Here is a 26,958-nt window from a genome sequence, read left to right as displayed (position 1 = left end):
CTCTTCTTCAGCCACAGATACACAATATGATGTACCCATACACAATATGCTGATCCCATACACAGTATGAGTCCCACCACAGCCCCCCCTATATTATACACAGTATGATGGCCACCTTAGCCCCCACACACAGTATGACAGTGAGCATAGTCCCTTATGCTCAATATGATGGCCCCAAAGTTCCTTAGCACAGGATGATGGCACCACAGTCCCCCACACACAGTAAGATGGTGACCAATACAGTTTGATGGCCCATACCCTCCTATACACAATAGGATAACTCAGTGTGATGCTCCATAGTCCCCTATATACAGTATGATGCCCCACAGCCCTTTCTACACAGTATAATGCCTTTCTCTTTACATAGTATGATGACTCTACAGTACATTCCACCATAGAATGTATGATGCCCTCATAGTACATTTCCCCAAAACTAAGTATGATGGTGACTAAAGCCCCTTATACATATTACTTTTGCCAGTCAACAAAAATAAAAAAACTTACTGTATATTCCCCTAATCCTGGTTCTCGTCCACTGCAGCCTCTGTCTTTTCATCCTTCTTGTCTCGCAGTTGGTCGGCACAGCGCGATGCAGTGATGTCATTACCCTGCCCGACGTCCCTTGTGTGGTGCCAGCTTCCTGCCTGAGTAAAGCCCCCATCACAATAAGCGAGATCGCTAGCGAGATCGCTGCTGCGTCACAAGTTTTGTGACACAACAGCGATCTCGCCAGCGATCTCGCTGTGTGTGACACGTATCAGCGACCGGCCCCCCACCGGCTATCGCTGATCATGCAGAAATGTCCTGGGCCATTTTTTGATCGTTGGTCTCCCGCTGGCCAGCACGCATCGCTGCGTGTGGCAGCAGGAGGCCATCGATCAGCGAGCTCCCAGAGCTGTAAGCAGACGCTGTGAGCTGGTATCCAAGGTAAACAGCGGGTAACTAAGCGTGCGCGTCGCTTAGATATCCGCTGTGTACCCTGGATACCAGCGCGAGCACGCTGGTATCCAGGGTACACAGCGAGTAACTAAGCGACGCGCACACTTGTTACCCGCGTCGTCGCTGGTCCTGATCGCTGGTGAGATCTGCCTGTTTGACAGCTCACCAGCGATCATGTAGCGACACACCAGCGATCCTGACCAGGTCATATCGTTGTCGGGATCGCTGATGCGTCGCTTAGTGTGACGGGGGCTTTAGTGATGGCAAACGGAGCCAGTGGCTCGGTGCTCCACCACAGCTGCTACAGTGTTGCAGGCCAAAGCCGCCTATGGCCAGACCAGCCCATCTGTTGGCAATAGCCAGTTCGGCCCTGCTTGTAAGGGGGCTGTAAAATTCCATGGCAGAAGCAGCCCTGAAAAGGCATATGAAAGGCATTTGTCCTAATGGAGCAACCCATTTTATCTTTTGACATAGTTAACAATAGGATTATCTGCAATCCAATGTCACACCACTAATAATGCCAAATCTATTTTGCTGTTTTGATAAATTCTGTTCTGCTACATCTGCTTACCTGTGTAACTGCATTTTACCACAACTTTAAACTGAAACTAGCCAATATCATCTTTTTATTTTGCAGGCCAGAATTGATTACAGAAAGGATTAAGGAGACTATGGATGATACTACTGGTCCTATAGGTACGGTTAATTACATAGCATTGATACTTATTGTTTTAAAAATTGATTTTTTACGTACTTATTACTTATGCTAAATTATTAGTTTAATGTACAAAATGTATTCAAGAAAAATGTGTCATTTTAATAGCCCAAGGTTTGTGTAATCCAGTTATTATGTAGAAAATACCTTCTTAAATGTATTCCTCGTCAGAAATTGTGAATTTGTTTGATGCCATTTTGTTGGACCTGGGTTTGCCATCCTCTAGGTAGCCTTCACACATCAGTATAAAACATGTACATGAAAAAACGGTACCAGTGTCATCTGTATGTCCTTTTTTACCATCAGTGTGTCATCTGTTTGTTCCTTTTTCCATCAAGGTGTCATCCGTGTGTCCTTTTTTACAATTGGTGTGTCATCAGTATTTTTCCTGTATGGCTAAAGAAAGACATACATTATAGATAGTGATGAGCGAACGTGCTTGTATAACGTCATATGTGAGCATGCTCACGTTTCTGGGCGTACTCGTATGTTATGTTAAGAGTCCCTGTGGCTGTTAGACAGACACAACACATGTGCTGATTGCCTGCTTGTGCTGAGGCTGTCTAACAGCCGCAAATCTTCCAGCTGAACAGACTTGAACATAATATACGAGCACACGCAGATGCACGGATAACACCCGAGTATGCTTAGATAAGATGTTATCCAAGCACGTTCGCTCATCACTAATTACAAAGCTTCTCTTGCAATGTTAAATACGGACAGGATGTCCATGTGCTATACGTGGCTTTCACGAACCCATAGACTTGGATTGGCCCTTGCCATCTGTGCTACCAGAAAAAAATGGACATATCTCTGTGTTTTGCACAGACACACATTCCTTGTAAAAACAGACATGAGCATGGCACCATAGAATATAATGGGTACGTGAGGGATCTGTGAAAACAATGGATTCCACACTGGGAACACGGACGTGTGAAGGAGGCCATATACAATTTGAGATTTTTGTGGTAAATTTCGTATAATCATTTTCAGGAGTTGGTGAGAAAGATTGTCATGATTCCTGTCACGACCCAGGTCGGATCTGACAGATTAAATGCACAAAGTAACCTTTTTTTTTTCCCTTGGCTGTGTGCCAAAGGTGGTTTTGCCCCTGGTGGCCATTAGGGTCATTGCACTGTGGTTATTTCATGTAGTTTTCCCCCTGGTGGCCATTAGGGTCATTGCACTCTGGTTACCTTAGTTTGTGCACGTGATTATGTAACAGGTGTGAGTGCTCTATAAAAGAGTATCAGGTGTGTTAATCACTGTTGGTGATAGTTCCTCATTTGCAAGCAAGCCTGGGTAAAGAATGGAGCTTGAGGAGAGTTACGGGCAGCCCAGTCAGAGTGCTGGAGTAGCAGCTATGGTGTAGAGCTGCACTCGGCATGCTGGACTCGGTTGCGGAAAGCTGGACTCAAAATGTTGGACTCTTTGGCGGAAAAGCTGGACTCATTTGCTGGACTATGTTTTTGGACAGCTGCCCGCAGGTGTGGACTCTGTTTGATCCAAGGCTGCACTATGGTGCTGAGAATAGTCCAGGACAACTCAGTCAGTGTCCTGGAGTGGCAGCTATGGTGTCAGCGAGGAGTTCGTGGAAAGCATGGTGGAGTGGCAGCTATGGTGTCAGTGAAGAATTCTTGCAAAGCTTGGTGGAGTGGCAGCTATGGTGTAGAGCTGCACTTAGTTGCTGGACTCTTTGGCTGAAGCTGCACTCAGGTGCTGAACCCCATTGCTGGAAGCTGCACTCAGGTGCTGGACTCCGTTGCTGGACAGTGCACCCAGATGTTGGACTCGGTGGAGGAAAATATGCACGCAGGTGGTGGGCTCTGTTGCTGGGAGCGTAATCAACAGAGCAAAGCTAAGTGGTGTTCCCCTGTTTTGTCACTTTTCCTTATGTGTGTTTAGTGCAGTGGTGGGATTAGTTTCCGCACCAACCAATTCCCTAGTGAGGGTTTAGGTGCAGGGCGAGTCAGGTTTTTAGGTTCCTGATCGGCGCCCAGTGCGGAACCGGCCTATGCAATGTTAGGAGTGTAGAGACACTGAGTCAGGGGAGTGCAGGAGGTCTCTACTTCCCCGTTCCCTATCGCAGGGCCACTATTGTTATTGTTACCCAGGTTTTCCCTATTCCCTTGTCTTATTGTATTAGTTACCGGCCTGCGGGCCGCGTCACATAGGACAATTACATGTGCCGCGTCCTGTTGTATCAGTTACCGGCCTGCTGGCAGTGTCACTCAGGACGGGGCACGTGACAATTCCACGCTGGATGACAGCTCCCAAACAACTAGTTTTCAAGGTAAATGTTGTTTTGTTTTCATGGACACATGACATTAAGAACCGTATAAGTTTTTTTTTTTTTTCCGGTACTGTAGATTTTTAAATATGTTCTCATTTTCTTTTCGGAGAGTGCCAAAAACATTTTCATCTATGGGAATTCTTATTGATTCATCTTTCACTTTGATTTCATATTTCAGTATACTGTATAAGAGTCCTTAAAGTGATATTCTCACCCGAGACGATTATGGGATAACAACGTATATATCCCATAATTAACTAATGAATGTTGGCCTTGCCGTTGGGACCCATACCAAACTTGAGGTCAGGGAAATCTTTATATATTATGCTTACAAATATAGCACAGTTAAGTCCACATCACTTTACAGACATTATCGGCCCTGTCCCCGTTGCAAGCAACAGTGCTAACCACTGAGCCACAGAGTCTTGTCCTGTAACCCCTGTCGTGTCAGTGGAGAGGAATTCCCAATAGAAGCCAATGGATAAAAATGCACATGTGCAGCCATCTCTCCAATGACAAGCGTGGGTGGACCAGGCTATATATATAAATGGAGGGTCTTCTAATTTATGTCATATCCTCTGAGATGAAAATACCCCTTGAGGCTTTAAGTGAAGTAAAAACATCTAAACTTTATTAGTTACTGTCCAACTTCCAGGTTTTTATTATTTACATCTTTTTTACTTTTAATGTTAGTATATTTTAATGCATAATATATTCTGTGGGTGTTCACTGTAACACGTTAACTCCTCAGCAATTTACTGTACAATAAAAGTGATTGGGGTCTATAAAATCCCAGTCACACATTGCGGAAAAATCTGATCCCGAAATTGAAAGCATGGTGCGGTGTCAGATCTGCAGCATGCTCGTTATTAGATTTTTCTTACAGATTTCACCCTATTCAGCGCTTAGTAAATGAAGTAACGTGAAGTCTGCAATGAAATCCAGATTTCTCTTGGATTTGGAACCAAATCTACAGTGGAAATGTTCCGCAATGTGTGAACATAGCTTAAAGCAGTAAAACTATATTTTTATGATTCTTCACAACCGTGTGTAGCTTGTTTGATCAATAGGTCATGAAGCACATGTGATTTCTTAACACTTCTTGTAATAGTAGGGTTACTGAAAATCATTTTGAGTGTAAAATTAATTTAAGTCAAAACTATCAATGTAATGTATTGATTCTTCTAGAAAACTATGACTCCAGACTTTCCAGAATAGACATCGCCAATACTCTACGAGAGCAAGTACAAGACTTATTTAATAAAAAATACGGTAAGTGCACGTTGATTCTGCTGTATTGACATACTGTACTGTGCTACAGACACATAAGAGAGCAGAATAAGAGCCAAACATTAGAAGTCTACCTGTTAGCTGTTTTACTTTTTAGTTTTACAGTTTTACCTTTAAGTTTTACTTTATCTTTTTTAGTGAAATTTTTTCAACGGTATTTTTTTTTTTAATGCAGATCTAGGTTTTCTTTCTTGCATCAAACATTTGAATCAGGATCTATTAATTGGTCATCACAATGACCAATAATTAGGACTATAAAGGATTGTGTTACTGACTGTATGAAAATGAAATGGTCCAAAGATTTCATTGTTCATATAATGCTGAATGAAAAACATAGTTATTCATTTACTTTAAAAACCCGCCATTTCACATGTGTAAAGTAAAAATGTCTGTGATTTGCTCTAGGTGAAGCCCTCGGAATCAAGTACCCAGTTCAAGTACCTTATAAACGCATTAAGAGTAACCCTGGCTCTGTTATAATAGAAGGAATGCCTCCAGGGATTCCTTTCCGAAAACCTTGTACCTTTGGATCACAGAATCTAGAACGGATATTGGCAGTGGCAGATAAAATCAGGTTCACGGTTACAAGGTATGAGCATGACTCTTCGATCACTCATTGCTTTCCAAACCAGAAAACAAGATCTTCATATTCTTATTTAGATACTTAGTTTCCATTCAATCAGGCAGATATTACAGTCATGGCCAAAAGTTTTGAGAATGACACAAATATTATATTTTCACATGATCTGCTGGCCTCTGGTTTTTATGTGTGTTTGTCAGATGTTTTTATCACATACAGAAATATAATTGCAATCATATTATGAGTAGTAAAAGGTCATATTGACAGTTAGAATGAGTTAATGCAGCAAGTCAATATTTGCAGTGTTGACCCTTCTTCTTCAGGACCTCAGCAATTCTCCCTGGCATGCTCTCAATCAACTTCTGGATCAAATCCTGACTGATAGCAGTCCATTCTTGCAAAATCAATGCCTTTATTTTGTCTGAATTTGAAGGTTTTTGTTTGTCCACTCGTCTCTTGATGATTGACCACAAGTTCTCAATGGGATTAAGATCTGGGGAGTTTCCAGGCCATGGTCCCAAAATCTCTATGTTTTGTTCCCTGAGCCACTTAGTTATCACCTTTGCTTTATGGCAATGTGCACCATCATGTTGAAAAAGGCATTGTTGATCGCCAAACTGCTCTTGGACGGTTGGGAGAAGTTGCTCTTGGAGGATATTCTGGTACCATTCTTTATTCATGGCTGTGTTTTTAGGCAAGACTGAGAGAGAGCCCATTCCCTTGGCTGAGAAGCAACCCCACACATGAGTGGTTTCAGGATGCTTGACAGTTGGCATGAGACAAGACTGGTGGTAGCGCTCACCTGGTCTTTTCCGAATAAGCCGTTTTCCAGATGTCCCAAATAATCGAAAAGGGGATTCATCAGAGAAAATGACTTTACCCCAGTCCTCAGCAGTCCACTCCCTGTACCTCTTGCAGAATATCAGTCTGTCCATGATGTTTTTTCTGGAGAGAAGTGGCTTCTTTGCTGCCCTCCTTGAGACCAGGCCTTGCTCCAAGAGTCTCCGCCTCACAGTGCGTGCAGATGCACTCACACCTGCCTGCTGCCATTCCTGAGCAAGCTCTGCACTGCTGGTAGCCCGATCCCGCAGCTGAAACACTTTTAAGAGACGGTCCTGGCGCTTGCTGGTCTTTCTTGGGCGCCCTGGAGCCTTTTTGGCAACAAGGGAACCTCTCTCCTTGAAGTTCTTGATGATGCGATAGATTGTTGACTGAGGTGCAATCTTTCTAGCTGCGATACTCTTCCCTGTTAGGCCATTTTTGTGCAGTGCAATGATGACTGCACGTGTTTCTTTAGAGATAACCATGGTTAACAGAAGAGAAACAATGATGCCAAGCACCAGCCTCCTTTTAAAGTGTCCAGTGGTGTCATTCTTACTTAATCAAGACAGATTGATCTCCAGCCCTGTCCTCATCAACACCCACACCTGTGTTAATGGAGCAATCACTGAAACGATGTTAGCTGTCCTTTTAAGGCAGGGCTGCAATGATGTTGAAATGTGTTTTGGGGGATAAAGTTCATTTTCTAGGCAAATATTGACTTTGCAAGTAATTGCTGTTAAGCTGATCACTCTTTATAACATTCTGGAGTATATGCAAATTGCCATTAGAAAAAATGAAGCAGTAGACTTTGTAAAAATTAATATTTGTGTCATTCTCAAAACTTTTGGCCATGACTGTACTATTTTATATGGACACTTATATTTAATGTTTGTGATATAGGTGTTTTTAACAAGTAAACATCACTAAAGCACGAGTAAAATCCATGCTACACTAAAAACATTTAGATTAATATTTTGTATTTATGTTGTAGGCCATTTCAGGGACTCATTCCGAGACCCGGTAAGAAGCTGTTTTATGTTTTGAATTATATTTAGGTTACAATAATTGTATTCACTACAGTTATATACTATAATAAAGGGTTATTCCCAAAATAACAAGTTATCCCCCAAATATACGATAGCAGATAATTTTCTGATCACTGGGTCCGACTATTAATGCAGGGCTCTGAAATCTTGAAGACAGGGTTGCAGCGCCCTGTCTTGAATGAGGCGAAGGTGTGCAAGTGTGGGAGGAACGGCCCCCCGTTGAGTGTCCAGGCTGGGACCAAAGGAGCCGTCATCTGGGTTCCGGGGGAAACTGTCCACGGGGGACAGAATTCAAGGACGGACCGTTCTGACAGACAGATGGGCTGGGGGAGGGACCAGTATAAAGGAGGCGGGGAGTTCCCCGGACGATGAGTCAGCAGACCGGGACAGAGACTGCAGGAGAGCGTGGGAGCGACTGAAAGCTAGAGCGACCCACCAGTGCCAGAGAGGACGCTCACTGAGGACTCCAGAGAGACAGTGCCAAGGCGACCGACCAAGACTTGCTGCCCCGCTCCAACCCGCGGCCACTGTGGCCTCAGTTCAACCCGCGGCCGCTGCCGCCTCTTCTCAGCCCGCGGCTGTAGCCTAGCCGCGGTCACCCGCGGCCGCCGCCAACCCACTCTCGCCCGTGGAGTACCGCCAAGTACTGTGCCGTCGGCGGCCACCACTGTCCCGATCCGGTCCGCAGCAGGGGCCAGGCCTCTGCTGACCGCGGACTCCCCGTCGCACTCGCTAGCTGTGCAGGTGGCCTGTCATTCGCCACCACCCATCGCTACTGCTTGCCCCAGGCCGGGGCCTGCGGCCCACCCGTCCAAGGACTCCGCCGGGGGCCTGTGGGGCTCCAGTGTCACCAGCGCGCCGGAGGGTGCCAAGACTCCGTCAACGCCTCAGCAATTGGGCCCAGCAACTACTACGCCGAAAGACCACTGACCAGAACGGCGAGGGACGTCTGGACAGCTAAGTTGACTTTACAATTAAGGACCCGTAGTCGGCCATACTGCGGCCCTATAGTGACCGTCTATTGCCGGAAGTACGGAAGTAGTCGTGTTCTACTTACTTGTGTTTGCTTGTCTATAGCCCCTGCTAGGGCAACCCGTGTTACCCCTGTTGGCGATCAGGCCGAGACTGAGGAAAGTTCCCTCTAGTCTTATAAACGTTAGTTTAGAAAGCACCAAACTGTCTCGCAACTCGTCACTGCATCCTGCGTACCTGCAAATACCACACATGCTCTACCCCCACTCCATTCATTTTCTATCTGACTGCCTGAAAGAGCAGAGCACTTCACTCGGCCTCCTATGTCTGTTTCATAGTCAGTGAATGGCATGCATGCTCATCTCCGCTCCATTCAAGATGGATTTCTGCAGAGCCGTTCTTGGGGTTCCAGAGCACCTTTTTTAAGATCAGTGTGTCTTACTCTTGTGGTTGTACCCCCATTGATCAGTAAGTTAAAGATAAAGGCTAATTTATGATATTGGGAAATCAATTTAAGTCAACTCATTATTTGGAAAATGTTTGGACCCATATGTTAATTTGTGTTATACTAACATGCGTCACCTCACTCCAGATTATGTTATTCCTTCAGATGATGAAGATGCCAATAGATTGGGAGAAAAAGTAATTCTTCGAGAACAAGTAAAAGAGCTGTTTAATGAAAAATATGGTTGGTCTATATTTTTGTGTCTTGACTTTTCTTTTTAGAAAAAAACTATTAGATTTAATCTAATTTATGTACTACTCTTTTCTGCTATTCATGGTGTCCTTTATAGGTGTGACTTTTGCTTGTTGCAGGTGAAGCCCTAGGGTTGGGTCGTCCAGTACTGGTACCCTACAAATTAATCAGAGATAATCCTGATTCTATAGAAGTCACTGGTCTGCCAAATGACATACCATTCAGGAATCCAAATACTTATGACATAGCACGTCTGGAAAAAGTAATGAAGGCACGAGAAAGCATTCATATGGTGATAATAAACCAGTTGCAGTAAGTACTTTGTACTGGAGACAAGAGGACTAGCTTTTAGTTCAATTTGTTTTATTAAACCTGGTGTAGAATACTTGCTTTCAATAGTCACAGCTTTAATATGTTTACTGTTAAAACTGAGTGCAGAGAATTTTACTGTATAAGCTAATAAGGTACAGATATATCCAATAGTGGCAATAGTCTTGATGGACGCCTACAGTATATGTTTTCAGATATACTGTTTATTGGCCACATAGAGTCTAAGTTGACACTCATTTGGCCCTCGTCTGGTGAATAGAGGCCTATGGAAACATTAAATGGGTTTTTCACCACATTGATATTGATGATCTATTCTTCGAATAGATCATTAATATCAGACCAGTTGGATTGTGACCCCCAGCACAGACACCGATCAGCTATTTGCAGCATCGGCAGAGACCTGATGTAAACATTGAATGAATTGTAGCACAGCCTCCCTGTCACACTGTGTAGTCGCTGCTTCGGTGTGCTACAGATCAGCTCTTATTATTTGAATATGAGCTTGCGGGTAGTACCTGGCAGTGGCCACTAAAAAGTGGGAGGGAGCAATGGTGATCCACTCAATACAATGTTTACTTCCGGTTTCTGCCGGTGCGTAAAACAGCTGATTAGTGGGAGAGCCAGGTGTCGGACCTCCGCCCACCCAATAATAGGTCATTAATATCAAAGTAGTGAAAAAAACCCTTTTAAAGTATACCCGGCAACAGCATATATATTTGGTTAAGTGTACCAACTCTTTGTGTAAATTAATATAAATAAAAAGTAAAATGTATCACAAGTGAAAAAAAATGTAAGTGAACATGATAACATGCCATACTCAGAGACAACATGACTGTAGTAGGCAGTCACTGCCTGCTACAATGATTTTTGGTTCTGTAAAGTAACGGGAAAGTAATCTATAAATTTCTATTTATTTTTATAGGCCATTTTCAGAAATATGTATCGAGCCACCATCACAATTACGTAAGTGTACAAAAATGTTTTAGGATTATACATCACAGACATTCTTTGCTCTTATTTATCTGATGTTTTGTAAAGTTAGACCTGCTGTTCATAAAAGGAGAAGAGTCTTAAAAGTTATGGTTAAATAGTAAAAAGCAGACATATGGAGTAGAGAGTGAAAGCTCCAGAAGGACTGGTGAGCCATAATAGATGAAATGTGTGTTTCCTGTCTAAAGACGGAAATAAGACCTTAACAGCACTTATTAACAGATATGATATAAGGGCTATATTCACCTACTGTGTAGTTATGTAATAGTAGTGTGTATGTCATCATTTCCACCCTATAGAATGTGCACCTTAAATTTCATTGCTCTCAGTGGGAAAAGCAAGGTAACCTTGTAGTTATGATACCTTTTAATGACTAACAAAAATACATTAAATGATGTTACAAAGCAAGTTTTTGAGACTTCTTAGGTCTCTTCCTCAGGCATGGTATAACAAAGTTAAAAAAAAAAAAGCACACACATTGAACTAGAGTTTGAGTTGGTATACATGCAACATATAAACACATGTTCACATTGGCCATCATACAGACAAAACCTTTAAAAAACAAAAGGAGCATAAACCCTGCTGTGACTAAATAAGTAATAAGCAAAAGTGCATTTAAATAACATTGAGTTCTTAGTAACACTGTTTTTAATCAAAAGTAGCATAAAAGCCATCCCACCATGGCAAGTTGACCGTATTCGGAATGGTCCTTCTCTGTCTAATATACTAATATTATCATACCATGTATCAGAAGTGACCTGTGTGAATAAGGGCAGACAAAGGACTGGGTCCTGAACTCTGGACACCCCAGCCTTGGGAAGATTTTTAAATATAGTGTCCTGCTCTGACACATGGTAAGGTTTTAATATTAGACAGTGCATGACCATCCCGTATAGGGTCACCTTGCCGTGGTGGGATGGCTTTTATGCTATTCTTGATCAAAAACAGTGTTACTAAGAACCCTTTGTTATTGAAATGCACTTTTGCTTTTTACTTACTATATTTTTTGGACTATAAGACGTACTTTTTTCCCAAAAATATTTGGGGGATAACGGGGGTGAGTCTTATAGTCGTAATATACCATACTTACAAATAGCGAAGTGGCAGCAGTTGGGAGATTCTACCTGTGGTCCGATGCTGCAGGGCAATGATCTCACTCCCATCCCGATTCGGCGGTGCTCGGTGGTGCGGGGGGCTCCAGCATCATTTTGTGAAAGCCCGGAGCCGCGCACTTCTATTGCATCGATGTTGTGGCCTCCGGGAAAATAGCCTCCAGGAAAATGGTTGCGCATGCGCAGACTGAGATCTCGGCAATGAGATTTAGTCTCCCGAGATCTCAATCTGTATTTGTGTTTATTCAGATACTTTGTGTCATGGCTCTGGACGGGAATTACTTACCCCGTCCTGGGCTTTATGGAGTTAACTTTGCTGGCCTCCTTTTGGTTTGGGGAGAGACCTTGCTATACCGGTGTATACCGTTTGTTCCCTTGTGCTTGTCCAGTGTATAATCTGGCTTGTCTCTCATTTTGTGTATGCGATCTGATTCTGTACCTCTGCTATTTCTCTGGTTCTGATCTCTGGCTTGCCCTCTGACTGCCCTCCTTGTCTGTGCCCTTGGTTTCCTGTCCGGATTTTCTGACTTCAGCTTGTATTTGACCATTCTTTAGTCTGTACCCTTGGATACTGCGTTTCCCTCTGGCTATTGAACTCAGCTTGTCTGACCACTCTCTATCTCCCTTGCACAGAGCTTCTCCAGCCACTTCCCCTGTGATCTCGTGTCTCAGGTCCTGTTTAGTGCAGCTTACTCTCAGCAGCAGCCATACACTTCTATTAGTTACTGCTGTCTCCCCATGGACTCCCCCTAGTGTTCATTACCTGGACACAATTTGTGTGTCCGTCACATTATCACTGACCTAAAAAACTTTTTTTCCCCTTTGTGTGAGGGTCGGGGTTTTTCTCGTGTTATTATGGATCGTCTGTGTGCTCTCTCAGAGCAGGTCACCAATTTAACCCAGATGATGCAGAAATTGTCTGTGGAGCAAGGGACTTTGGCTCAGTCCCATCAGCAGTTGGAGAGGGAGGTTGCTGATGCCGTTCAGGGTGCTCCTCTCTCTGGGGCTCAGGGTGAGGGAGCTACTGATGTTTTGTTATTTTCTCCTAAACCTCCAGTTAAGTTACCCGATACCTTCTCTGGGGATAAGAAAACATTTTGGGCCTTTAAAGAGGGGTGTAAGCTATTGTTTTCTTTGCAACCCTGTTCTTCGGGGGACGAGGGCCAAAGGGTGGGGGTTGTCATCTCTTTATTAAGGGACGCTCCACAGGCTTGGGCTTTTTCTCTTCCCCCCCACTGCTCCAGAAAGAATGTCTGTGGATCGGTTCTTTGAGGCCCTTGGGCAAACCTATGATGAACCTGATTGTGTGCGACTGGCTGAGGATATGAGTCTGTCCCAGGAGAAGCACTCACCCGAGTGGTACTGTTCACAGTTTAGGCGGTGGGCTACAGAAATGTCTTGGAATGATTCGGCCCTCAGGGGATTGTTCCGCTGTGATCTGTCTGAAACACCTAAAGGACGCTTTGAAGAAAGGACTGCCCCTCTTACCCTCCGTCCTCCAAGGTGTCGGGAAACGTCTAGGTCTGAGTAAGGGTCGAAGAGGTTACCCAGACCCTCAGGTACATTTTTCCTCAATGTCTAAAATTCTTCTCCAGGTGGAGATTGGGGTAGATGATAATCTATTCACTACTACAGCTTTTGTGTATTGTGGTTCTACCATTAATTTGATTGACTCTAACTTGGTTACAGTCTGTAAGATAGGGACAGTTAGGCTCGAGACGCCACTAAAAGTTGTGGCCATTGACTTCACTCCCCTCACCAAGTGGGGAATCACCCATGTCTCGGAAATGTTCTTGCTTAAGGTGGGCTCTTTTCATATGGAATATATTACTTGCTTTGTTTTTGACAAATTACCTGCGGGGTTGGTTCTGGGTTTTCCCTGGTTACAGCGTCATAATCCTGTAATTAATTGGGAGACCAGAGAATTTGCCCAATGGGGGTCAAAGTGTGTTAACCAATGTTGTAATTCTGTGTCTATTTCGTCTGTCGGTCCGGAGGGTATTCCGGAGTACCTAAAGGATTTCGAAGACGTGTTCTCCGAAGGCGAGGCTGAGGTTTTACCACCATATCGTCCTTTTGATTGCGCCATTGATTTGATTCCGGGTGCTAAATTGCCCAAGGCCCGGTTGTTTAACCTTTCAGACCCTAAACAGGTTGCCATGAAGGAGCATATTGCTGAGAGCCTCCATAAGAGGCATATTCGTCCTTCTGTTTCTCCTGTGGTAGCCAGGTTTTTCTTTGTTAAAAAGAAGGATGGTGGTTTGTGCCTTTGCCTCGACTTTTGGGAACTCAATAAGATCACGATGAGAAACATGTACCCGCTTCCTCTTTATTGCCGATTTATGTAACCAGTTGTCTGGGGCTAAATGGTAATCTAAATTAGATTTACGGGGAGTTCTCTCGTTTGGACTCTGGTTGTCGTGGGGCTGCGCAGCGTCTAAAGGAGTTGTGGACCTAGGTTCGACAAAACTTTACCAAGGCACAGAAAAAGTACAATTTTTTTGCAGATAAGAAGCGAGTGTCTGGTCCTACTTTCCAGGTTGGACAGAAGGTGTGGTTGTCCACTCGAAACATTAAACTTAAGGTTCCCTCTGCTAAGCTGGGTCCTAAGTTTATTGGCCCATATGAAATTATTGAGATTGATAACCTAGTTGCCTTTAGGTTGCGCCTCCCAGACTCCTTTAAGATTTCCAATGTGTTTCACAAATCTTTTTTGAAGCCTTTGGGAACTGTGGATGAGGGGTCTTTGTCTGCTGCTCCCCCAGTACTTGTTGATGGCCACATGGAGTACGAGGTGGGACACATTGTGGATTCTCGGAGGGTGTGTTGGTACTTTGCAGTATCTCGTTCATTGGAAGGGGTATGGTTTGAAGGATAGGTCATGGGTGCCTGCTCGTTCTGTTCATGCTGATCGGTTAGTTCGAGCATTTCATGTCAGACATCCAGAGAAATCTGTGGGTCTGGTAGCCCCCTGTTGAGAGTGGGGTACTGTCATGGCTCTGGAAGGGAATTCCTTTCCCTGTCCTGGGCTTTACTGAGTTAACTTTGCTGGCCTCCTTTTGGTTTGGGGAGAGTTATATTAACCCGCTCTCCTGTTATACCATGCCTGAGGAAGAGACCTAAGAAGTCTCAAAAACCTGCTTTGTAACATCATTTAACTTATTTTTGTTAGCCATTAAAAGGTATCATAACTACAAGATTATCTGTTTTTTCCACTGAGTGCAATCTTTTTTCAAGTGGCTAATGCGGTAACAAACCTTTTTTTTCCTTTTAATTACATTTCATTGACGGGGTAAATTTTACCTTTGACTTCCATTACCAGTATAAAAGCATTAACTGCTTCTACAGTTGTGTGAAAAAGTTTTTGCCTTCTTCCTGATTTCTTTTGCATGTTTGTCACACTTAAATGTTTTAGACTAAACAAATTTAAATATTAGACAAAGATAACACAAGTAATCACAAAATGCAGTTGTTAAATGAAGATCTTTATCATTAAGGGAAGAAGAAATTCAAACTTCCAGGGCCCTGCGTAAAAAGTGATTGCCCCCTAAACCTGACAACTAGATGAGCCACCTTAACAGCAACAACTGCATTCATGTATTTGTGATAACTGCCAGTGAGTATTTTACAACACTCTGGAGGAATGTTGGCCCATTCATCTTTGCAGAATTTTGTTGTGATACAGACACATTGGAGGGTTTCAGAGCATGAACTGCTTTTTTGAGGTCATGCCAAAACATCTCAATCGGATTAAGGTCAGAACTTTGACTAGGCCACTCCAAAGTCTTAATTTTGTTTTTCTTAAACCATACAGAGGTGGACTTGCTGGCATGTTTTGGATCATTGTCCTGCTGCATAACTCAAGTGCGTTTCAGCTTGAAGTCAAAAACAGATGGCCAGACATTTAACTTCAGGATTTTTTGGTAGACAGCAGAATTTGTGATTCCATTTACCATAGCAAGTCTTCCAGGTCCTGAAGCAGCAAAACAGCTTCAGACCATCACAATACTACCACCATATTTGACTGAGGGTATGATGTTCCTCTTTTGAAATGCTGTTACTTCTATATCAGATGTAATGGGACATACACCTTCTAAAAAGTCAACTTTTTTCATGTCCCATTCCCTCCTTCCCAGTTGTTCTTAATTTTCTGTGTTTATCCGAAGCAGGTAATATGTTTGTGTAAAAATTGTTGGAAAACTTCAATAAAGATACTTTACTAAAAAAAAAAAAAGTTCAACTTTTGTCTCGTCAGTCCACAGAGTATTCTCCCAAAATTCTTGGTGATCATCAAGCTGTTTTCTGGCAAAACTGAGACGAGCCTTTATGTACTTATTGCTCAGCAGTGGTTTTCATCTTGGAAATCTGCCATGCCTTAACTGAGGCAACTTGTGGTGGACACCATATCAGACTCACCACCAGAGACTGTACGCGTGCCCAAACACGTGCTGGGGACACTCAAGGACTCCTGCAGTGGAATGTGAACACGACTGAAAGCGTGCTGCAGGAGGAACAGGACCTGCAACACGTGACCACTGGGGGAGTGACTGGTGGCGGAGCTAGGTCCTAAACTCCTTGCAGGGATAGTGGGACCTAGCAGAAACGGGAGAATAGTCAGTAAAGTCAAGGTCAGACCAGAGGGCAGCGCATTAACAAGTGGGTAACACGTATAGATTGGTAAGAAACAAGCCGGGAGTCAGAAGCCAGAGAGAGCAACGCAGTACCAGGGGAACAGGCTGACAGGAAGTCAGGGACGTAGCCGGGGTAGAACCAAGAGTCAAATGGGAAATAGACCAGGTCATACACAGAGCAATCGTACAGAAGCAGGCAATAAACACAGGTATACAAAGGTCAGCTACTTAGCCAGGAACAGACGTATCACTGACAACGAGCATAGCACTAGTGCAGATACTTATAGCCCTCTCCAAACCAAAGAGTGGCCACAAAGGATTAACCCTAGAAAGACCGTAGCAGAAACTCCAGGCAGATCATGATACAATTGAGGCCTGCAGTTCTCTGTATGTTGTTTTGGGGTCTTTTGTGACCTCTTGAATGAGTCGTCGCTGCGCTTTAGGTGTAATTTTGGTCAGCCGGCCACTCCTGGGAGGGATCACCACTGTTCCATGTTTTCATCATTTGTGGATCGTGTCTCTCACTGTGGTTTGCATTAGTCACAAAGCTTGAGAAATAGCTTTATAACCTTTTTCCAGACTGATACAAACATGCAAAATAATAGGAAATCAGGAAGGAGACAAACACTTTTTCACACAACTGTATGTGATTATATGACCATTGTGGTAAAACATTTTACTATGAAATTTTATATAATGTCATTATCCCAAATATTCTTATTTTCTTGTGCAGACAAAGACAGCCTTGCTCCGAAGCGAAAAAAAAAGCGAATTTCTGAAGGAAACTCTGTGTCCTCAACGTCATCCAACTCTTTATCGTCCTCATCTTCTTCCTCTTCTAATATAGAACCCATCTCATCAGCACATCCAATGTCCTTAGTGGTACGTGTATATGTTCCTTACTGAGTCATCAATTGATTTAGAAAGATACTGAAACTCTATAGCAAACTGCTTCCCACACCTTTTACAGTAAATACTTAACACATTTACTGGACAAAGGTTAGATATTTAGTAATTTGTTTATCTGTATGAGTGGCTGAACTGAGCCCTCTATGATATTCTTCTGTTGATCATCAATGCAGAGGTTAATTTGGCACAGACAGTGAACAAAACCATACTGTATAACTGTGTCAATGTATAAAACTTTAATTAATTTGTTTTGTATAAATCTGTTAATTACTTCTAATTTGGGCTGGAGAATTACTCATGGGAGATATTCTAATGAATTCAGCCTGGCTTTAAGTCTGGCCACCCTGTTAGGTCTTCCACCGCACACAAGGTAGCAGGAGAAGGCTTCTACTCGCAATCTTCCAAAGCTTATTCTTTCATAATACTGCAGAGTAGATACATGATATAAATAAATTCCATCATTATTTTGTTCAATCTTTAATCTGTTCGCTAAAAAAAGTAATTATGATGAATCCCGTAAAAGAGCCAGTCTTGTCTGTGGTCTATACCTCCTATTGGGACTCATCCTCATTCAAATGAATAGGGCTGAGCTGCAGTGTCTGACAAATATATGTGTAGATACTTATGAATATATATTTGGTACACTGCATTCCACACTGCCGTTATTACATTATTCCCATCCATCGATTCCATGGTGCACTCAATCAGCACCTGAGAGACGTCATTGACCATAATGGAGTCCTTTGGGTTTCTGGCCTTGTATCTGGCCTTTCACTAGACCTAATTGCAGAATTGCACAGCATGTTGCGCTACGTGTCCTTCTTCAAACGAGCCTGCGAAATTAAGCATCAACACTGAACGGATACTTAAGTTTGGTATGAACAGAGCCTTATATTTGGTATAAACAGAGCTTTATGTAATTTTCATCCAACTGTCAATGTAAAATATTTCCTTTATGATAAAGGAGTCACAAGTGGAAAGAAAACCACTTGTAAAACCATAATCTTGCAATACATGCCTAATGCTATGCTCTTCTTCTGTTTTAGCAGTGGCCCATGTATATGTTGGACTACGGGGCGGTGAATATGCAGATTCCTGGACAAATGAACTACTAGTTCTCTCAGATGGAAGTTGAATGGAAATATGTAATTATTGTATAAAAGTGTATATGACAATATTTAACAATGCCTTTTAGTTTTTTTCAAATCATTTTTACGGTATGTTTCTGCCATCCAAGACGGCCTTTTTGGAATAAAATGTGTTGCCTTGTTCTGATTTGTGTCTTATTATATATATGTATAGTGATATAAAGGTGTATACCCTATTTCCTACATACAGAAGAACAGAGCCTAATAATAACAGAAATGTATAAAACACAAAATAAATGTGGTTCAAAGCTGAAATTCAAATGTACTGTAGCTAGATTTCTGTGTGAGTGTAGCTTAGAAAATCAGACCTTGTGGGTTTTTATTTGCAGCAGACTTTGGTTTTATGCATCAACTGTAATGCTGGTTTGATATCAGAGCATGAAAGAGACTCCCATGACACTTGGTCTTGGTCAAAACTACAGTGATTATATAGATGGAAATGGTCAGTTTGTTATGTTACACATTTGGTGCACCTTACACCAGCAGACTATGGGTTTAAGGCCGGGATCACACTACCGTGTGTGATGCGAGAAACTCGCACGAGTCTCTCGCATCAACACCCGGCGCTACCGCCAGCACTCAGGACCGGAGCTGCAGCTGCATAGAAATACATGCAGCCGCAGCTCCGGTCCTGAGTGCCGGCGGCAGCTCCGGGTGTTGATGCGAGAGACTCGTGTGAGTTTCTCGCATCACACGATAGTTTGATCCCGGCCTAATAGTGATGTACAAAAGCCAGTCTTGATATATTCCCCCCAATGTCTCAAGTACAGGTCGCAACTTTTTAATACAGCAAAGCAGAGGCAGAAACAGGCAGAAGATGGCCCCTGTGCAAGAACAGAATATGGGCCCGTTGGTATCCAGTGTGTTTGCGACAGAAGGTGATTGACGTTTTCGAGGTGGTCTTGGGCCCCTTTACCTCTTGGGCCCCTGTGAGGCTGCACAGGTTGCACCTATGGTATGTTCTACCCCATGGCAAAGGCATTTTGAAATCAAGTACGTAGGTTTAATGAAGCACAAATGTAATTCTTTGGTGACGATCCAGTAAAATGAACAACTTGCCAACTTTATCTAAGTAATGGATTAGAATCAAATGCAGTGCAAGAATAGAACTAGGAAAGAAATACAGAAAATCAATTTTATCTGGCTATTTGGTTGAATACATTGAAAGTCGATCGTTCCTACTCACAGTAACACAGCTGCATGTGCTCTCCAATGAAACATTTTCATATTTTGCAAGCAAATAAAACCAAATTAAATGGTATTCATATGGTACAAAAATGTTTTCAGTAAGCGCAGATGCTGTTTATGCAACTACTCAGAAATCTCAATTTGTTAGGAGAATGGTTGGTTTGTGAGTGTTCATTCTGTAATTAGACTACTTTTTACTGCCATCTGGGCACAATTAGGATTCTCCTAAGTTTAGCAACTTCAAATAATCAACTGTGTAATGGTTCATAAACATCGAAATTCACGTCAGTGGGAAAAAAAACAAGCACATGGTTGTTCTGAAATTTGGTTTTGAGCAATGTGATATAAAAACAGTGTTCTGCTATTTGCAAGGTGAGCACTGCCAGACAAAGTGAAAATAATTATGTATATGAGTGTATGCCAATATATGTAAACATTCCCAAAATATCTCCGGAACCAAAGAACACACAGATACTCCGAGTTCCAAATTATTACGCAAATTGGATTTAAGTATCATAAGGATGTCTTTTTTTGTTTGTCAATAAATTCATAGATGGTATTGTTTATCGGGGATCTTTGGATCACTGAAATAACTCTGTCACCTCATGGAACCTGATTCCAACAATGTATCACTTAGTTTACTGGGTGCAGAAGTTCTGACACAATCAAAGTTTTAAGATATTGCATGCAGCTCTGGCAAAAATTAAGAGACCACTTCCAAATGTTCCGTTTGTCTGATTTTTCTCTTTATAGGTATATTTGTATATTTTTGAGTAAAATTTAAATTGTGCTTTTAGTCTACAAACTTCTGACAACATGTCTCCGAATTACCAAGCAATAAATTTTGGTTTTTTTTTCTGAAAAGGAGAAATGGTCAAAATTTAAAAAAAAAACCCTGTGCTTTCAGACCTCAAATAATGCAAATGAAACAAGTTCATAATCATTTAGAAATAACAATACTAATGTTTTAACTCAGGAAGAGTTCAGAATCAATATTTTGTGGAATAACCATGATTTTTAATCACAGCTTTCATGCGTCTTGGCATGCGTTCCACTAGTCTTTAACACTGCTTCTGGCACAAATTTAAGCAGTTCTTCTTTGATGGCTTGTGACTATCCATCATCCTCTTGATTACATTCCAGAGGTTTTCAATGGGGTTCAGGTCTGGAGAATGGGCTGCCCATGACAGGGTTTTGATGTGGTGGTCTCTTATTTTTTCCATAGCTGTGGATCTATATATATAATCCCCAGTTGGGACTTCCAGCCACTGTCCCCGAATCCTATAAGGCACCGCGGTAGCACCACTTGCTGACTACGGTGCAGCACCACAGCCAGAAGTCAGACCCCGCCCACACATGTCACATGGTCCTGACGTCATCACAGGAACGCAGACAGGAAGTTTAAGATCCCTTCAGACACCTTCCTCCTAGGCGTGCGGTGTGGGTAGGAGCTGGGCATGGTGGCAGCGGTGCCTGCTGCAGTGTGGGCAGCAATGATCTTCCTGTCTTCGTCCAGTAGTGATCTGCAGAGCAGCATCTGGCAGTCTGCAGTGTATGGGAGACGCTGTGGGGGAGAGTGCTGCTGCTGCTCCTTCTGCTGCTGCTGGGATGATTACAGCAGGAGAACTGACTTGAGCTGGAGGCTGAGCTGCTGATGAGCTCACCCACAGCCCTGGAGTCTTAAGGCCCCGTCACACATAGTGACTCACCAGCGATCCCGACAACGATATCAACGTGTCAGGATCGCTGGTGAGTCGCTACATGATCGCTGGTGAGCTGTCAAACAGACAGCTTCACCAGCGATCAGCACCAGCGACGCCGTGCGCTGATGCAATGAGCTGTAACTAAGGTACACATCGGGTATCTAAGGGACGTGCGTCACTTAGAAACCCGAAGTGTACCTTAGTTACCAGATCCCTGCATCAGCACGCTGGTAACTAAGGTACACATCGGGTATCTAAGGGACGCACGTCCCTTAGATACCCGATCTGTACGTTAGTTACCAGCTGATCGCTGGTCTCCTGCCTGTCACACGCAGCGATGCGTGCTGGCCAGTGGGAGACCAGCGATCAAAGAAATTTCCAGGGCTTTCCAAGAGCGATCAGCGATACCGGCAGGGGGGCCGGTCGCTGATTGCTGTCACACACAGCGATCTCGCTGGTGAGATCGCTGTTGTGTCACAAAACTTGTGACTCAGCAGCGATCTCGCTAGCGAGATCGCTATGTGTGACAGGGCCTTTACACTGGCTTGGATGCCAACATGCAGATATCAGTCAAACCTGCTGCACCACCATGAGAAGATCAGTCAAGGTTCTCTGCAGAGGAGTCCTGCTTTCCATCCCAGAAGATGGTGCTGCAGCATCAGACATTAAAGGGGTACTCCAATTTGACTATCTTAAAATATAATCGCCAGTTGGGACTTCCGGCCGCTGTCCCCGAATCCCATAAGGCACCGCGGCAGTGTCACTGCACCTGCGCAAGTGACATTCACGTCACCGCTGTTCCCGCGCATGCTCAGTAACAGCCACAGCTGCGCACTCTACCCGCGCATGCGCGGTAACGACAAGGCTGTTACTGTGCCTGCATGGGGAATAGCGGTGACGTGTATGTTTCACCGCACTCCTGATGCGATAGCATCGGGCCTATTTCTGGTATATATATAAACCTCAGTACGGTCACTACCAAGTCCACAATAACAAAATAGCTACTAGCTGCCACCACCAATCATTTATACAGGCCGATTGGACACTTGTTACAGGTATCGTATGGCTTCAAGGGTGCGGTTTACAGCGCAAGAGGAACACAGCTATTACATTTTATATATGTAATCCACAAAGGTAGGCAGTGTTTATAAAAAAATATATGAAGATGACAGAAAATGTGAACAAAACAATACGGTATACACGATTGCATGAAATAAAAAAGGAACAACAAAAGATAAGTGCTAAACCTGATGTTGCAGGAATGGCTCTTATATTTATGGAGGGAAGCGACCCGATTAGGAAAGTGGAACACTCTCACAGCGACTTATGTCTTTTAGAATGAACAATGACAGATACCAAAACTCTGATTTTTATTAGATCAAGGTTACCGCCCCTTGGTGAGCTCATATGGGGGCTTTTTATGGGATGTGCTAGGTCTTTTAGCAGATTATGAGATCCCAAACTTTCAGGATTTCTTCGCCCTTGGAGGTCCCAGACAGGACATATTGTCATGTTTCCTATTGCGATTTTACCTTTTCATACAGATGAAACATGGCATGGATAGCATAAACCATCAGGGCAATATTAAGTTGGAGGGAGTTAGAATGGCCTTCCGGTGATGTGAGTGAATGCGTTATATATAGCTCCCATAAATAGCGGATCAATGCAAACCCCAATATTCATCAATGACCACCTGCTCCAAAAAGTCTGTGACCCGTGCTTTGATCAGAGGAAGCTCTGGCATTGGAAGTGTACTTCTTCACCTCTAAGTAAACAAATCCCAGCCCTGGTGTCTGATTCCTAGAAAAGATCTCCTGTTATTACCTGGATACTGCAGAAGGTTCTTACTTCAATGGATGTTGAAGTGTCATCTCAATTACGTCCTCAGTTATAATTAATTTCTCACTTCCCCAGTTATAATTAATCCCATATGTTCAATGTTAAGTCCTAATTCAATGTGAGGGTGAAATGTCAGTTCTTTCTCATTTCCTCAGTTAAGATTAATCCCATATGTTCAATATGAGGGTGATATGTCCCCTCTCTGGAGATGTCTTTGTGGATTTTAAGTTTTCGCTGTGACAAGCACATTCCACATTATTAAGCAGGCCACAGTTTTCAAGAAATATGGGAAAGAAAAAGGATGTCTGTGCTGCAAAGCAGGTGTCAACGATTCAATTACTGGTTTTCTCTAGAAGTTCCACTCCTGACTTAGGCATATAAACACTGATACAAAAATACTAAAGTGTGAATGAGGCCTAAGAGAGCAGCTGCTAAAATACCATTACAAAGCAGCACACAGATATTTGAAGCTGCTGGTGCCTCTGGAGTCTTGCGAACCTCAAGGTATAGAATTCTCCAGATGCTTACAGTTATGCATAAACCTACTATACGGCCACCCCTAAACAGTGCTCACAAGTAGAAACAGTTGCCCAGACATACATGAAGACTAATTTTAAAACAGTCCTGTTTACTGATGAGTGCTGTGCAACCCTGAATGGTCCCTATGGATAGAATATTGGGTGGTTGGTGGATGGCCACCATGTCCCAACAAGGAGGTGATGGAGTAAGTTTTGAGGTTAAATCATGGGGAGAGAGCTGGTAGGCCCCATCAGGGTCCCTGAATGTGTGAAAATGAACTCAGCAACGTATATACAGTATAGAGTTTAAGACTGACCACTTTCACCCTTGGACAAAAAGAGGAACTGTGCCATCTGTAGCAAAATCATCTTCATGCATGAAAATGCACAATCTCATACTGCAAAGAATACCTCTGAATAATTGGCTACTATCAGGGGCGGGCTGGGCCAGGAGGGCAGAGAGGCAATTGACCCCTGGGCTGGTCTCCTAGCAGCAGCTTTGGGCCGTTCAGCCACACATTAGTTTAGAAGCCGTACTAAACCTTCAAGAGGACTTCACCACATTCAATTTGAAATCTGCCCTCACCTCTGCTAAACAGGCCTACTTCACCACCCTCGTATCTTCCCTATCTTACAACCCCAAACAGTTATTCAAAACTTTCAACTCCCTCCTCCGCCCACCACTGCCTCCTCCAACCTCCCTCATCTCTGCCGAGGACTTTGCCACAGAGTTCAAAAATAAGATTGACCAAGCAAGGCAATTTTCATCGGTCAACCACCACAACCCCTTTGTATACCAGACCAATGCCCAAACCCCATAACCTCACTCTCCAACATCACTGAAGGGGAGCTTAATCATCTCTTCTCCAAATCGCACCTCACAACCTGTGCACCTGACCCCATCCCATCCCAACTCCTCTCCAACCTCACCACCACACTTATCCCATCCCTAACCCACCTCTTCAACCTATCACTAACGTCCAGTACCTTCCCTTCTGCTTTCAAACATGCCACAATCACGCCTATCCTTAAAAAGCCAACCCTCGACTCAATCGCTATGTCCAGCTATCGCCCAATATCATTGCTCCCATTCGCTTCCAAACTCCTGGAACAGCACGTCCATGCTGAACTTTCCTCCCACCTATCATCTAACTTGCTCTTTGACAATCTACAATCTGGTTTCCGCCCCCATCACTCCACTGAGACAGCCCTGACCAAAATTACTAACGACCTACTTACAGCCAAATCAATTGGACAATACTCTATACTCCTACTTCTAGACCTGGGCCCCTTTCAAGTTCGAGTTTACCTCAGACCAAATCGTTTTTAAGCGATGTATATTTTTCTCTACCCCAGGGAGCTTCGACAACCTGGCCGAGAACGAACAAAAGCGCGGATGCAGTCCATGGTTCCAGAAAAAGAGGGTAGTCTTAATGGAGTCCTGGTATCGATTATTTAGGGCAAACTCAGCTAATGGCAGGTATTCCACCCAATCGGACTGATGTTCTGACACATAACAAGGAGGTATTGCTCCAGAGCCTGGTTGGTACGCTCGGTTTGACCATTGGTTTCGGGGTGGTAGGCAGAGGAGAAGGACAACTCAATACCAATGCGTTTGCAGAACACCCTCCAGAATTTCGAGACGAACTGGGTACCCCTGTCGGACACAATATTCACCGGAGCACCGTGAAGATGTACCACATGTACAATGAACAGTTTACTCAAAGTTTCGGAGTTCGGTAACCCAGACAGGGGGACAAAATGACACTGTTTGCTGAACATGTCCACCACCACCCAGATACACGTTTTCCCATCTGAGGGGGCAGGTCCGTAATGAAGTCCATGGAGATGTGGGTCCATGGACTTTCAGGGGTGGGCAAGGACTGGAGCAAGCCGGCAGGGCGATTATGGGGGGACTTGGCGCGGGCACAGACTTCACACGCTAAAACATAGTCTTTACAGTCCTTAACCACCGTCGGCCACCAAAAGTTCCTAGTTACCAGTCTGGTGGTATTATTGAGACCAGGATGGCCTGCCAGAACAGAGTCATGCGATTCTTTAAGAACTTGTAAGCGAAATGTAGCTGGGACGAACAATTTTTTGGGGGGCATAGTGTCAGGAGCTTGTTCTGCGGACCTACGGATCTCTTCCAGAAGGTCCAAAGACACTGCCAACACAACGATCCCATTGGCCAATATCGGGACTGGTTCACAGTCCTCGGCTTGTGAGGGGCAAAAACTGCGAGAGAGGGCATCGGCCCTCACATTTTTAGCACCAGGGCGAAAGGTGATTAAAAAATCAAACCTAGAAAAGAACAAGGCCCAACTTGCCTGTCTAGGATTTAGTCTTTTAGCTGACTCCAGGTAGGTCAGATTCTTGTGATCAGTAATTACAGTGATCTTATGTTTGGCGCCTTCGAGGAAGTGGCGCCATTCCTCAAAGGCCCATTTAATTGCCAATAATTCCCGATTACCTATATCATAGTTTCTCTCAGTGGCAGAGAATTTGTGGGGAAAAAAAGCACATGGGCGAAGCTGAGTGAGGGATGTAGTGCCTTGCGATAGCACTGCTCCCACAATAAATGGACGGTCCAGATCAGGCTGGACCAAAACCGGATTGGCCACAAAGCACTCCTTTAGAGTAGAAAATGCCTGAATTGCCTCAGGGTTCCAATTGACCACGTCTGCCCCTTTCTGGGTCAAGTCCGTGTCAAGTCCGTGAGTGGTTTGGCAATTTCTGAGAAACCCCTGATGAACTTGCTGTAGTAATTAGCAAACCCCAAAAATCGCTGCAGCGCTTTTAGCGATTTGGGTTGCACCCAAGCTTTAATAGGTTGGATCTTGGCAGGATCCATGCGGAACCCTTTGCCTGAGACCATGTACCCCAAAAACTGTACCTCCTCAGCAAAAAAAAACACAAAAGACTGAGAAATGTTTGTTTGAGCAAGCCTCTCTGCCGTTTCTGGGATACATAATCTCAGACACTGGATTAAGGATGGATCCCAAGAAACTAACTGCCATTCTCAAATGGCCTCACCCCGTTGGAGTAAGAGTGATACAACGGTTTCTCGGATTTGCCAATTATTACAGGCAATTCATTTCTCACTTTTCCGCTTTAACCAAACCAATTTCTGCCTCACTCGTAAGGGGACAGCTCCCAATTCTTGGACTACAGACCCTAAAACAGGCTTTCTCCACGTCTCCGGTGTTGCACCATTCTGAAAGCAACCAACCCTT

At 43.7% G+C, this 26,958-nt stretch overlaps 1 protein-coding gene across 9 annotated transcripts in view; it reads left to right on the top strand.

Annotated features, from left to right (window-relative positions):
• The window catches only part of GTF2IRD1 (GTF2I repeat domain containing 1), a 190,039-nt gene extending 171,438 nt beyond the window's left edge, over positions 1-18,601 (top strand). For 8 of the 9 annotated variants that reach the window (XM_073574760.1, XM_073574753.1, XM_073574783.1 and 5 more), the window contains 9 exons: positions 1,577-1,635; positions 5,136-5,219; positions 5,643-5,826; positions 7,631-7,659; positions 9,268-9,345; positions 9,474-9,666; positions 10,607-10,647; positions 17,151-17,299; positions 18,373-18,601. In XM_073574760.1, coding sequence (XP_073430861.1) covers positions 1,577-1,635; positions 5,136-5,219; positions 5,643-5,826; positions 7,631-7,659; positions 9,268-9,345; positions 9,474-9,666; positions 10,607-10,647; positions 17,151-17,299; positions 18,373-18,441 — 886 coding nt within the window. In that variant the 3' untranslated portion in view covers positions 18,442-18,601. The remainder of the gene's footprint in view (positions 1-1,576; positions 1,636-5,135; positions 5,220-5,642; positions 5,827-7,630; positions 7,660-9,267; positions 9,346-9,473; positions 9,667-10,606; positions 10,648-17,150; positions 17,300-18,372) is intronic. The other variant, XM_073574772.1, reaches the window with a different exon arrangement.
• The last annotated feature ends 8,357 nt before the right edge of the window (positions 18,602-26,958 follow it).

The sequence above is a fragment of the Dendrobates tinctorius genome, unplaced genomic scaffold (genome assembly GCF_039654945.1).
Source record: "Dendrobates tinctorius isolate UK_male_01 unplaced genomic scaffold, ASM3965494v1 ptg000007l, whole genome shotgun sequence".
Lineage (NCBI taxonomy): Eukaryota > Metazoa > Chordata > Amphibia > Anura > Dendrobatidae > Dendrobates > Dendrobates tinctorius.
The sequence above is the reverse complement of the archived record's forward strand: the minus strand, read 5'-3'. Positions and strand labels throughout refer to the sequence as shown.